Here is a 14,419-nt window from a genome sequence, read left to right as displayed (position 1 = left end):
CACACAGGGGTAAGCACGAGGAAAACATTTTCTCAAAGTTATTGCCTAGGAAAACAGAGGGGCTGATTTTCGTGAGTTTTTGCAACCAGCAGGTCTGGAAGACTAGAGTTTTAAAGGTATGTGGGCATGGCTTGTATAGGGCCCTGAAGGTTCTACCCTGCTCCTGGAAAGAAGGCAGGCAAACAACCTGGGAGGCAGCTGGCAGAATCTGAGGAATGCCTAAAACACAGGGAGAGACTGTTCCCTCTTCTTGGAGCATTTCTGTGAAAGGTAGAATTCATGGAGATGCGTCTCTGTCTCGGCCATCCAGGGGCCTCGTTTCCCTTCCCTGCCCCTCAGCATAGCTGCAGAGCCACATGCAGCTGGTCTCTGACACTGGCTGCCTGGCCTGCCTCTTCCGAGTCCCACACCCCTGTGCTCTGGCAGGACTGTCCTTCTTGGTCAAGCCAGCCTCAGTCACAGGGCGGTGGGCCTCTCCCTCAGAACACCAGTGCAGGTCCCCATCACACCATGTTCCTAAAGCCTGGAGTTTTAAAAGTCAGCAGGCTTGCCTGGGATAGAGCCCTGAGGGCACTACCCAGCTTCTGAAGTGAAGGCAGGCAGACAACCGGGGGGGGGGGGGGGGGGGGGGGGGACAGACAGTGTGGAAACAACAATCTGAAAAATGTCTGGGACATACAGCAGGGAGATTATTTGCTGTTTTGGGAGTGCTTCCCTGAGAGGGATTGTGCCTGGAGACTCCTCTCTGGGGACAAAGGAGCTGCCTAGCACCATTTCCCACCCCTGTCCCTCAGCATAAACACAGAACCACCTTCAGTAAACAGCACAGCACCAACACTGGTTGCCTAGTCTACTTACACCAGCTCCCACACTGCTGTGCTCTGCCAGTATGGCCCTTCTCAATCAAGTGTGCCCCAATCCCAGCATCCTGGGCCCCTTCCTTAAAAGACCAGCAGAAATTCCTGCCCATACCATGTCTCCTGACCAGAGACTTCTGCAGGGCTTCAGTTCTAGTGGAAGTAGCATCAGGTCTCATTTAACAGGCAGACCAGAGCAAACCTACTTAAAACCCAGCACACTATGGCCAAGGACCAAACACTGCCCACTGCAGGCAAGGAGAGCCTCTGCAGACAACTAGCCTGAAGGGTAGCAGCCAAAACACTATAGCAGCGTACATCCAGCAGACACTAGAGACATGATCTTTTCCTCATAAAACCATCTAAGGAGCAGGACACATAACAGACTTTTCTAACACAAAGAAGAAGACAGAAATTTAGACAAAATGCCAAGATGGAGGAATTCATCCCACATGAAAGAAAAAGATAAGGTCACATCCAGAGATCTAAGTGAAACTGATATAAATAACATATCTGATGGAGAATTTAAAACAACAATCATAAGGATACTCACTGGGATTAGGAAAAGAATGGAATATGTCAGGAAGGGCCTTACCACAGATATAAAATAGTTAAAAAAAAATTGAAATGAAACATGCGATAACTGAAATTTGCAACTGACTGGAAGCAATGAACACAAGAATAGAAGGAGAAGAGGAATGAATAAGTGATATAGAAGCTAGAATAATGGAAAATAATAAAGCTGAGCAAAAGAGAGAAAGAACTATGGATCACAAGAATAGATTTAGGGAACTCAGTGACTCCCATCAAATGTAATAACATTTATATTATAGGAGTCCCAGATAAAGAAGAGAGAGAAAAGGAGGAAGAAAATTTATTTGGGGAAATAATAGAAAAGTTCCCTAATCTGGAGAAGGAAACAGATATCCAGATCCAGGAGGCACAGAGAATTCCCATCAAAATCAACAAAGCAGGCCAACACCAAGACATATTGTAATTATATTTGCAAAATATAGTGATAAAGGAAAAAATTCTAAGACCAGTAAGACAAAAGTGGTCCCTAACTTACAAGGGAGGGTTCATAAGGCTAGCTGCAGATCTCTCAACAGAAACCTGGCAGGCCAAAAGGGAGTGGCATAATATATTCAACATGCTGAATGGGAAAAATTTGCAGCCAAGAATACTCTATGACAGCAAGGCTTTCATTCAGAATAGAAAAAGACACAAAGAGTTTCCCAGACAAACAAAATCTAAAGAACTTTATGACCATTAAACTAGCCCTCCAAGAAATAGTAAAAGGGACTCTATGTGGAAAGGAAAGACCAAAAGTGACAAAGACAAGAAAGGAACAGAGAAATCTCCAGAAACAAAACAAAACAAAACAAGTAATAAAATGACACTGAATACATACCTATCAATAATTACTCTGAAGGTAAATGGATTAAACAGTCAAATCAAAAGACATAGGGTGTCAGAATGAATTAAAAAAAAAAAAAACAAGACCCATTTATATGCTGCATACAAGAGTCTCATTTTAGAACTAAAGACACTTGCAGATTGAAAGTGAGGGGATGGAGAAACATTTATCACACAAATGGATGTCAAAAGAAAGGCAGAGTAGCAATACTTATATCAGACAAACTAGATTTAAAAACAAAGACTGTAACAAGAGATGAAGAAGGGCACTATATCATAATAAAGGGAACACTCCAACCAGATCTAAGAATTGTAAATATTTGTGCCCCCAACATGAAAGAACCCAAATATATAAAACAAGAACAAACATAAAGAACTAATTGATAATAATACAGTAATAGTAGGGGCTTTAACACCCCACTTACAACAATGAACAGATCATCTAAGCAGAAAGTCAACAAGGAAACAATAGCTTTGAATGACACACTGGACCAGATGGACTTAACAGATATATTCAGAACATTTCATCCTAAAATAGCAGAATGCACATTCCTTTCAGGTGCACATGGGACTCCAGAATAGACCATATACTGGGTCACCAATCAGGCCTCAATAAGTACAAAAAGATTGAAATCACACCATGTATATTTTCAGATCACAATGCTATGAAATTTGAAGTCAACCACAAGAAAAACTTTGGAAAGACCAAAAATATATGGAGGTTAAAGAACATCCTGGTAAAAATGAATGGATCAATACAGAAATTAAAAAAGATATTAAAAATACATGGAAACAAATGAAAATGAAAACACGATGGTCCAAAACCCTTGGGATGCAACAAAAGCAGTCATTAGTTGGAAGTATATAGCAATACAGGCCTACTTTAAGAAGCAAGAAAAATCTCCAATAAATAACCTAACCTCATACTAAAAGGAGCTAGTAAAAGAACAACAATTGAAGCCAAAATCCAACAGAAGAAGGAAAATAATTGAGATTAAAGCAGATATAAATGATATAGAAACTAAAAAAATAAACCAGATCAATGAAGCCAGGAGCTGGTTCTTTGAAAAAATTGATAAAATTGATAACCCCTAACCAGACATATCAAAAGGAAAAGAGGAAAGGGCCCAAATATATAAAATCACAAATGAGAGGATAAATTAACAACCAGTACTACAGAAATACAAACAACTATAAGAGAATATTATGAAAAATTATATGCCAACAAATTGGACAACCTAGAAGAAATGGATAAATTATTAGAAACATATGTACTACCAAAACTGAAACAGGAAGAAATAGAAAACTTGAACAAACTGATAACTAGCAAAGTAGTTGAATCAGTAGTGAAAAATCTCCCAATAAATAAAAGTCCTGAGCCAGATGGCTTTATAGTTTAACTCTGCCAAACATTTAGCGACTTAATAACTATTCTTCTCAAACTATTCCAAGGAAACAGAAATAGAAGGAAAACTTACAAACTCATTCTACAAGGACAGCTTTACCCTGATCCCAAAACCAGACCAAGACTCCACTAAAAAAGAGAACTACAGGCTAATATCCCTGATGAAGATGGATGCAAAAGTCAACATACAGATATCTTTTGCATTTCTATACGCCAATAATGAAGCAGAAGAAAGAGAAATCAAGGAATCAGTTCCATTTACAATTGCACCAAAAACCATAAGATACCTAAGAATAAACATAACCAAAGGGGTAAAGATCTGTACTCTGAAAAGTATAAAACACTGATGAAAGAAATTGAAGAAGACACAAAGAAATGGAAAAACATTCCATGCTTGTGCAATGGAATAGCAAATATTGTTAAAATGTCTATATTACCCAAAGCAATCTATACTTTTAATCCAATCCCTATCAAAATACCACCAGCATTTTTCACAAAGCTAAAATAAACAATCCTAAAATTTGTATGGAACCACAAAAGACCCTGAATAGACAAAGCAGTCTTGGAAAAGAAAAGTAATGCCAGATGCATCATAATTCTGGACTTCAAGCTATATTACAAAGCTATAATTATTAAGACAGTATGGTATTGGCACACATACAGACACATAGATTAATGGAATAGAATAGATAATCCAGAAATGAACCCATAACTCTGTGGTCAACTAATCTTCAACAAAGTTGGAAAGAATATCCAATGGGAAAAAGTCTCTTCAACAAATTATGTTAGGAAAACTGGAAGCAACATGCAAAAGAATGAAAGAGGACCACTTTCTTATACCATATACAAAAACAAATTCAAAATGGATTAAAAACCTGAATGTGAGACAGTAAACCATTAAAATCCTAGAGGAGAACACAGGCAGTTAAGTGCTTTGACATAGGCCGTAGCAACTTCTTACTAGATATATCTCCTGAGGCAAGGAAAACAAAAGTAAAAATAAACTATTGGGACTTCATCAAAATAAAAAGCTTCTGCACAGTGAAGGAAACAATCAACAAAACTAAAAGGCATCCTGCACAATGGGGGAATAATGGCATATCTGATAAAGGGTTAGTATCCAAAATATATAAAGAATTTATACAACTCAACACCTAAAAAACAAATAATCCAATTAAAGCATAGGCAGAAAACATGAAAAGACATTTTTCCAAAGAAGACATCCAGATGGCTAAAAGACACATCAAAAGATGCTCAACATCACTCATCATCAAATCAAAACTACAACTGGTGTGATATCACCTCACAAGTCAGAATGGCTAAAATTAACAATACAGGAAATAATAGGTGTTGAAGAAAATGTGGGGAAAGGGGAATCCTCTTGCACCAGGAATGCAAATTGGTGCAACGACTCTGGAGAACACTATGGAGTTTCCTCAGAAAGTTAAAAATAGAACCATCTATGATCTAGCAATTGCACTACCTGGTATTGACCCAAAGGATACAAAAATACTAATTCAAAGGGATACATGTACCCTGATGTTTCTAGCAACATTATCTACAATAGTCAAATTATGGAAAGAGCCCATATATCCATTGACTGATGAATGGATAAAGAAGATGTGGTATATATGTATATACATACATACATATATACACAGTGAAGTATTATTCAACCATAAAGGAGAGTGAAATCTTGCCATTTGCAACAACGTGGATGGAGCTAGGGGGTATTATGCTAAGTGAAACAAGTAAGTGCGAGAAAAACAAATACCATGTGATTTTACTCATACGTGGAATTTAAGAAACAAAACAAATGAATATGGGGGGCGGGGAAGAAAGACAGGAAAAGCAAGAAACAGACTCTTAAATATAGAGGACAAGCTGATGGTTACCAGAGGGCAGGTGTGTGGGGGGATCGGTTAAATAGGTGACAGAGATTAAGGAGGGCACTTGGGATGAGCACCGGGTGTTGTACGTAAGTGTTGAATAACCAAATTACACACGTGAAACCAATATTATGCTATATGTTAACTGGAATTTATTTTTTTTTTTTAATTTTTTTTTCAACGTTTATTTATTTTTGGGACAGAGAGAGACAGAGCATGCACGGGGGAGGGGCAGAGAGAGAGGGAGACACAGAATCAGAAACAGGCTCCAGGCTCTGAGCCATCAGCCCAGAGCCTGACGCGGGGCTCGAACTCACGGACCGCGAGATCGTGACCTGGCTGAAGTCGGACGCTTAACCGACTGCGCCACCCAGGCGCCCCTGTTAACTGGAATTTAAATAAAAACTTGGAAAGAAAAAAATTAAAACTATCATAATTTCAGTCTGCCATCTATGTATGTTTAAGCATGCAAATCTAATTAATTCACACATTTGTGTTGACTTTTGGCATATTAGAAATTTATGTGGCCTGTGAATTACAAAGGAACTGATAAACACAGGTATTTCTCAGCATTGGTAATAATCTAGCTGTCCTTTCTGTTGTAGCTGAAAGATACCATGTTCCTGGAACAGGTCAGAGCTACACATTAGCAGCTGATGTTGGGATACTGAGTAGGAACATCAAAATATTTGGTGAAGATTACCCAGGTTGGTTCAAGGAATCTTTTGGTGCACGTGTCCTGGTCAGCTCATTCACTGAAAATATGATGACATTTAAAGGTTGGTACAAATTTGAAATATAACATGGTCTCTTCTATGTTTAGTCATTTCTTAAACAATTGTCACTTCTTTTTAGGATCACACTGTTTAAAAAATTCAAGTGAGTACATTTTAAAGATCTTACTGGCTTTAATCAATGAGTTGTGAATCAGGCAGTGTCTGATCTAGCGGATAGAAAGGAGCTCCAAAATGCTGTGCAAGATGAAATGCTTTTACAGGCAGAAGGGAGCAGGTTACTTGCCTCTAGGGGACGGCAGGGGCTAATCAGGGAGATTACCTAACCAGTGCTGATCAGGTGATTCCTGACTGACTGGTTTAAGATTCCATTTCTGGGAGTGGAACTGTAATTAAGTTCAGTCTCAGTTTGGTGACATGGGGCCGAGCATAAGCAACTCCCAATTTGGGCCCGTTGTCTTGTTTTTAACACATGGAAGAATAAGGCCTTGAGAGGGATTATGTAAACCCAGGTGCTACCCTCAACAACCAAATCCCTAACATTTTTCTACTTATTTTATCTTCATAGACAATAAGAATTATTAATAATGACCTTAGGTAACAGCCCAGCTTCTCACCCAAACAGAAATCATTTGATAACAAGCACAATAGATCTGTTAATTTTGTTTGAAGGAAAATTTCAAATATATACAAAATTTTCAAACATAGAGAAATGTATAATGAACCCCAGTGTACCCATCACTAGGTACCACAATGGTCAACTTTGGTCATTCTTGTTTCAACTATACGACCACCCACTCTCTTCAAGCCCCTGGGTTATTTTGAAGCAACCACATACATTTTTTTATTGAGATATAATTGACATAACATTGTATAAGTTTAAGGTGTACACTGTATTTATGTTGATACATTTATATATCCCAATATGATTACCATTGTAGTGTCAGCTAACATCTCTTTCATGCACATAATATGTCTTTTGTGTGGCGAGAGCAATAAAGATCTAGTCTCTTAGCAATTCTGAAGTTACAATACAGTGTTGTTGACTGTAATCACTACGTTGTACATTAGATCTCCAGAATTTATTTAGCCGCTAGCTGCAAGTTTATACCCTTAAACAACATCTTCCTAATTCCCCACCACTACCACCCCAGCTCCTGGTAACCACCATTCTACTCTGTTTTTATAAATATGGCTTTTTTAGATTCCACATATGAGTTTCAGACAGTATTTGTCTTTCTCTGACTTACCCCACTTAGCATAATGCCCTCAAGGTCTGTGTGTTGTGGCAAATGGTAGCAAATGGTAAGAGTTCCTCTTTTCTTAAATGGCTTAATAATGTTCCATTGTTCATATATGCCCCATCTTCTTTATCCATTCATCCATTGGTGGACACTTAGGTTGTTCCCATATCTTGGGTATTGTAAATGAAGCAATCACATATTATTTCATCTAAAAATATTTCAGCATGCAACTTTAAAAGACTTTAAAAATGTTTGTAAGTATCAGATGCTAAAATGTTAATGTAATTCCTTATATCAAATGATTATTCAGACTCCCCCAATTTATTCTTTCTCCTTCCTTCCTTCCTTCCTTCCTTCCTTCCTTCCTTCCTTCCTTCCTTCCTTCCTTCCTTCCTTCCTCTTGCATTCCCTTTGTTCAAATCAGGATCTAAATAAGACCATGCTGCAATTGGTTGTGAATTTTATAATTTTTTTAAACATTTATTTATTTTTGAGACAGAGAGAGAGACAGAGTATGAACGGGGGAGGGTCAGAGAGAGAGGGAGACACAGAATCTGAAACAGGCTCCAGGCTCTGAGCTGTCAGCACAGAGCCCGACGCAGGGCTCGAACTCACAGACCGTGAGATCATGACCTGAGCTGAAGTTGGACACTTAACCGACTGAGCCACCCAGGCGCCCCTGTGAATTTTAAATATCTGATTCATGTATCTCTTCTTGCAGTTTATGTACAAAAGAACCTAGATCACTTGTTCAGTAGTATTTCCAACAGTCTAGAATTTAGTAATTCATCCCTAGAACTTCACTTGTTCCTGTATCCTTTGTATTTTCTATCATAGGTAGTTTAGAGCTAAAAAATTGGTCATACTCAGACCCAATTTTTAGGAAAGAATTCTTCATGGTTGACGGTGTACTTTTCCACTAAGTAGACATGTAATGTATGATTATTCCATTTGTGTCTGATAAGCTTCTTTTGTGAAGTTAGCAGCTATTAATGATCATTGCCTGGATCTGTTAAATCACTGAGGTTTAAAGTGGTGATATTTTAATTCTACCACTCCCTTCTTATTTGTAATCTAGAATATTTCTGTAAAGAGAAGCTTCCCCAGACAACTATTTGACTACCCTGAGAAATAGTTTATATACGAAGTGTAGGAAAAATGCCTGATTCTTTCCTATTATTACCTAGTTCTGAAGTAGTAAGTTGGTGCCCAACCATTTTCCAAAGGTGACAAAGCATCTTTATTTTTTGTTTGTTATTAGTGTCATGAGCTCTGTGGCTTTAAACATATTTGGTGTTTTCTAATCCATATATGGATTGTGATTGTTAATCTTACTGATATTACAAATGCCCAGTTGCCATTGACAAATGAAAATGCCCCATCACTGACCTTCAAAACATTTTCATGTTGATGCCTAAGTCCTTTTGATTTAGGTTTCGTTAGCTTCTTCAGTTTCTGATATGACAAACGCATGTCTTTTGTTTTGTTCTTCCAAGCCTGAGACTAAGTCATTCCTCCAAGTAATGCTGATTCTTTTATTTGGAAACTGATATTTCGATCCCACAATCTGGGTTCCAGGATTCACTCATTTATTCTTGACTTGAAATGTTTAGCAGGTCTTCACTTGTTCATAATTCTGCCTATTATGTTTTGCAACAGTTCTAATTTTAGAAAGCTTTTATACTGAGCAAGAAGTCATCCCAGTATAGCTTCTACCTGTTGGCTATAATCTGTCAACAGGAGCTTAACTGATGATAACAGTAATGATCATGGCACAATATTCCCGGCACTGTGCTAAGCATTTAACATATATTATCTCATTTAATCCCCATAGTGCTATGCATAAATATTGTCCCCTTTTAAAGACAGATAAATAGATTATTAGAGGGATGAAATTGCTCTGACCATGGATACTAATCCACACCTGCCTCACTTCAAATCCATGATGGATCCAATTCTCATGACAACTTTTCCTTGCTCCTATAAATTGTTTTGTGATGTTATACACATCTGTGGCTTTTATAGGCCCAGATGATCTGTAGTAACCATTTCTTCTCTGTGTCTAGCTTATGATTATGTTCTTCATCGTACATCCAATTGCTGGCTCATGGGTTTTGAGACAGGCTTCTCCCTTGCAGTACAAAGTAACTCTTCTCCACTGCATTTTGTTAAATATCAGTTTTTGAAACAGGAAATATCCTCTACTGTTGCTTACGAGCCATGATTCTCTGTGGCTCTATTTTCTTATATAGAATATAAGAATAATAAAACTTCCTAACTCATAGGATTTGAATTAAACCACAAATTGCCTTTCAAGCCCTTAGTGCAGCACTTGGCAGAGTAATCTCTCATGGAATGCTATTGCTGTTATTACTAATCTATGAAATTGCCTCTTGTCACCTCAATGGTACTTATGACAAACTGATGAGCAGATACTTACAATGCTTATTCTGGAAGGGATTATGTAAAGATAATGCCCTTAAAATCTCTTTAGAGCATCAAAATTGAACTGTTGGGTAAATTATATCTTGTGCTTTATGTCATGCGTTCTCAAAAGGGACAATATCACTACCAAGGGGATGAAAAATGGCTCTTACAGGACAAAAAAACTTAGATGAGCAATGGTTTGTGGCCCCCAAAGAGCCACCATATATTAACAGATATATAGTATATCTGAGGTATCGAAATTTCATGGGGAGGGGAGGCTATTAGAAAAAAGTCCAAAAAGGCCCTTGTGGAGGGCAGTGAAAAAAAGTCCGGAAATACTGCCTTATTTAGATTAAAGGAACAAAGAAGAACAAATGAAATTTCAATGAAAAAGTTAAAAACAAATTTGTTATTTGGAAAATTACAATTCTTATAGCTTACAAAAACACAAATTTTATTATTTCAAGAAAAAAAAAATGTAACTCTTTCTTCCCTACCCTGCCAGGAAATGCAAGGATAAGCAATGTGGAATTTTATCACTGTGGTCAAGAAGGCTTCAGGGATAGCACAGATCCAAGATATGCAGTAACATTTCTTAACTTAGAACAGGTTTGTACTTGAATTTTTGTGTATATTCAAAATGAAACATTTTGATTTAGATTTGATTTTCATTTAACTTTACTAAAAATGCCATATCTTAGAATTGCTAAAACTATGATCTAATGTAACTTCCTTAGATACATTTCGCACCAACTTTTTTAGACTCGTAGCATTTGATTTACCCACGTCACGCATTTAAAGTCAGTAAAAAAAAAAAAAAAAGGCAGAAAGAAAACACAGAAAAAAAGGAGCACAAAAGTGAAAGAATTAAAGATCTGTGATATTATTTCATATCTCCACTTTATTTCGCAGTGACCAAAAATACTTCCAAATAGTTTCTATTAAACATAGCAGGGTTTGCTTATATTTCTCAAGTGAAAAGTATGTGTGCATATCCAAGCCTCTGTCAAAATAGATGTGCTTAGAAGGCTGGTGATTGAAGAAAAAATGAGAGAGAACATGTTTCTTATGGAAATGAAAAATAATGTTGCAGGTTTGAGGTTGCAGCCCAGTCCTGTTCATTGACTGGTTCCTACAGACATTTGACTGTAACCCCCTGCCTAGAGCATCACCTTTTTTAATTAAAAAGTCCCTGCTTAATCATATAATAAATTATTCTGAAAAATACTTTTTAGTTCCTTAACATTTTATAGGTAATGATAGAAAATAAATGCATAGAAAAGTACTTCAGAATTTTTATCTACATTTAAATATGCATTTTTGCCTTAATCATAATTTGAAGACATATGGAAATTTCCAGGATTAAAAGATATACGGGGAAATAATCTTCTTTCATGGAAAGTAAATTGAGTATTTTATTTATGAACATTTATTTCCTGAAAATCACTTACTTCAAATTTTTTCTTCAAATATATTTTAATTTTATTTGTAAAATTTTCACTGAATCCTGATGTTTCATAGATTCAAGATCATGGCTCATCTTATATTCGAGGCTGTGCCTTTCATAATGGCTTTTCCCCAGCAATCGGTGTGTTTGGAACAGATGGAGTAGACATAGATGACAACATCATTCACTTTACAGTGGGGGAAGGTAGTATGATAATATTTTTGTCCAAATAACATGCTTCCTGAGACAATCTTATCTGAAGACTCTAGAGCCATGCTGTTTAATTGATCTTCTTGTGAGAATGGAAATGGCCTATATCTATGCTAATACAGTAATTACTAAACCACATGTGGCTACTGAGCACTTAAAATGTGGCTACTGTGATTGAATAACTGGATTTTTAATTTTAATTGTACTTTTTTTTTTTTTTTTTTTTTATAGTGAGAGAGAGAGTGCGAGTCGGGGAGAGGGCAGAGGGAGAATTCCAAGCAGGCGTGGAGCCTGTCATGGAACTCACTCCATGATCCCGGGATCACGATCCCAGCCAAAATCGAGAGTCACATGCTCAACTGACTGAGCCACCCAGGCACCCCTAATTGCACTTAACTTGAATTGTACTTACTTTATATTTAAGTAGTTGCATGTGGCTATGGCTATCATAGCCATAGTAGTACAACTCTAGAATTATTTACCAGACCATGATATCGTGTGAATCATCTAATCACCAATAGTTTAAATTACTATGACTCTTAAAATACTCCTCACATATCAATCAAAAAGATTATTCACAAATAAAGGTTACTATTTTTTAAAAATTGGACTTGGTTTTAGGGGGTTATCCTTTCTTGAATATCAGTATAAAGCATAATACAAACTCATTAATGTGTATAAAATTGATGTGTTTGGTAAAATCTGAGGCAGAGCCTGTCAACCCACATATTTAATAGGCACCCCAGAAGATTTTAATGCAGGTAGTCTATTAAAGAGGTAGAGTTCAAAAGGTGTACTCTAGAATTTAGGAGGTTGATTTGTCAGGTTCAAACTAGAAAATGAATTTCATGGAAACATGAAAGACATTCCCCATAGGACTCATTGCAAATTTTTATGTATTTGAGGGGATTTTATTAATTTTTTGCAGGAATAAGAATATGGGGGGATGCCAACAGAGTTCGAGGAAACTTGGTGGCACTTTCAGTTTGGCCGGGAACCTATCAAAACAGAAAGGATTTAAGTTCAACTCTCTGGCATGCAGCAATTGAGGTAGAGTGATCAGATTTATAGTTATACAAAGGTATACAAAATTATAATTTGTAATTTCTTCACTGAAGATTATAAATTCTGTAGAAACTGTAATTCTCAAAATACTGAAAACTATTTCTTCCTTAAAGATTGGTGAACTAATAAAATAAGCTAAAGAAAGGAGAGAATAAACTTTCTTAAAAGATGTGGCAAGCTCCCACAGCCATTGGATTTTTCTTTGTGTGGATGCCCAGTGGTTTAAATATTCTCTTATTGCCTTGTTTCTCCAACATTAGTTATCACTTTGAAGTTCTGGTACAGGGTCTCTCTACTGTTAATTGACTGAGTGCCCTGTCGATATTACTACTTTGAATTTAGTTTTCTTCTTCGTAAGGAAAATTAGAGTAACAGACTACAGAATCTTTAAAATCTCTTTCTCATCTAAAACTCTTATGATTCTCTATGCAAAGTTATTTAGTCTAATCGGTATTCTTAGCTGAACCCTTCTTGTTGCTCATAAAGTTTCTTCAATCACTGTAGGTTGTTAGGGGTAGGATGAGAAGGCAGGCAAGCAAATAGAAAGTACAGAGGAAGGGTTTGGAGGAAATAAAGCTCCATCTTGTTTTTATTTTACTTACCTATGCCATAGGAACCAAAAGGAATTTTAAAAATAGCTCTCTTCGGAATATGGGGTAAGGATTGAGTTTTGTTTTTGTGCAACTATTAACAATTACCTTAAAGTAAAACCTAAAATCCTGAAACATATACATTTATGATGATGTTCTCTTTCATCTATTTATAGATGTGAAAATGTCATCCAATGGCAATTCTAAATCTTTAAAGTTTTCTGGACCTTTTGAAAGAAAAGACACTAATTTTACTTTTATGGATTTCACTTGACTCTGTTCTCTTATCATAACATTTAAAAATAAAAGTGCTTAATATACTTTAAATAGTTGAAGTTTTGGCTGTTTCACTGACACCAGAGGCAAAAACTAAATCTTCTGTACTACATGTATTTCATTTTTTGCCACTTTGGTCTCATAAAATAAAATTGTTCAGTGACTGCCTAACCAGTTTTTATTATAGCAGATTTTATTTAAACTAGTGAGTGCTTCTATTGAGTCTTATGGTCTACTGTAATTGCCTTAGTTGTTTTTTTCTTAATAAGTTAAATTGGTAACATAATATAACCAAAGAGTGATAAAATCCTACTAACCTTACTGTAATACTGAATTTGCCCCTTGGCTTATAATTATTGAGTGATACCCAGTGGATTTTGTGACTGAAATAAAAAAAAATATCTTTCGTGTAGTTTTCTAATGAAATCTAAGGCATAGTATCTAGTGATGATTTTATACCAAGAACCTAAGGTAATTTCAATACTTCATTTATAATGTAAATTTGGACAGGGTGAATAATGAAACACATTTTCCCTCCTAAAGAGTAGTCATAATTAGTTTTCCTATATATGTTGATACTTGATCTCTTTGTATAGTTGTATAAGAGCCTGACCCATGGCATTTTCTTTATCACTGTGCTAGGTAAACAGAGGGACCAATACAGTCTTACAAAATAATGTCGTGGCTGGATTTGGAAGGGTGGGATACCGTATCGATGGTGAACCTTGCTCAAGTAAGTCTTTTGGCACAGAGCCACTAAAACTAGGAAATACCGTGTTCAAATTGGTTAGAAAGAAATAATTATTGTCTGTTAGTTCAATATATAGTATCTCCTCCTCCAGGACACTAAAAGAAGTCA

The 14,419-nt window shown here is 36.5% G+C and overlaps 1 protein-coding gene across 3 annotated transcripts in view; it reads left to right on the top strand.

The window, feature by feature from the left end:
• Positions 1-14,419, top strand: part of PKHD1L1 (PKHD1 like 1) — a 159,140-nt gene that overhangs the window by 111,111 nt on the left and 33,610 nt on the right. For all 3 annotated transcript variants that reach the window (XM_086695604.1, XM_025922529.2, XM_086695602.1), the window contains exons 59-63: positions 6,173-6,346; positions 10,478-10,581; positions 11,494-11,623; positions 12,558-12,679; positions 14,203-14,293. In XM_086695604.1, the coding sequence (XP_086551730.1) occupies positions 6,173-6,346; positions 10,478-10,581; positions 11,494-11,623; positions 12,558-12,679; positions 14,203-14,293 (621 nt within the window). The remainder of the gene's footprint in view (positions 1-6,172; positions 6,347-10,477; positions 10,582-11,493; positions 11,624-12,557; positions 12,680-14,202; positions 14,294-14,419) is intronic.

The sequence above is a fragment of the Puma concolor genome, chromosome F2, assembly GCF_028749965.1.
Source record: "Puma concolor isolate L17-30 chromosome F2, mPumCon1.1.hap2, whole genome shotgun sequence".
NCBI lineage: Eukaryota > Metazoa > Chordata > Mammalia > Carnivora > Felidae > Puma > Puma concolor.
Note: the sequence above shows the minus strand (reverse complement) of the source record. Positions and strands in the feature narration are given on the sequence as shown.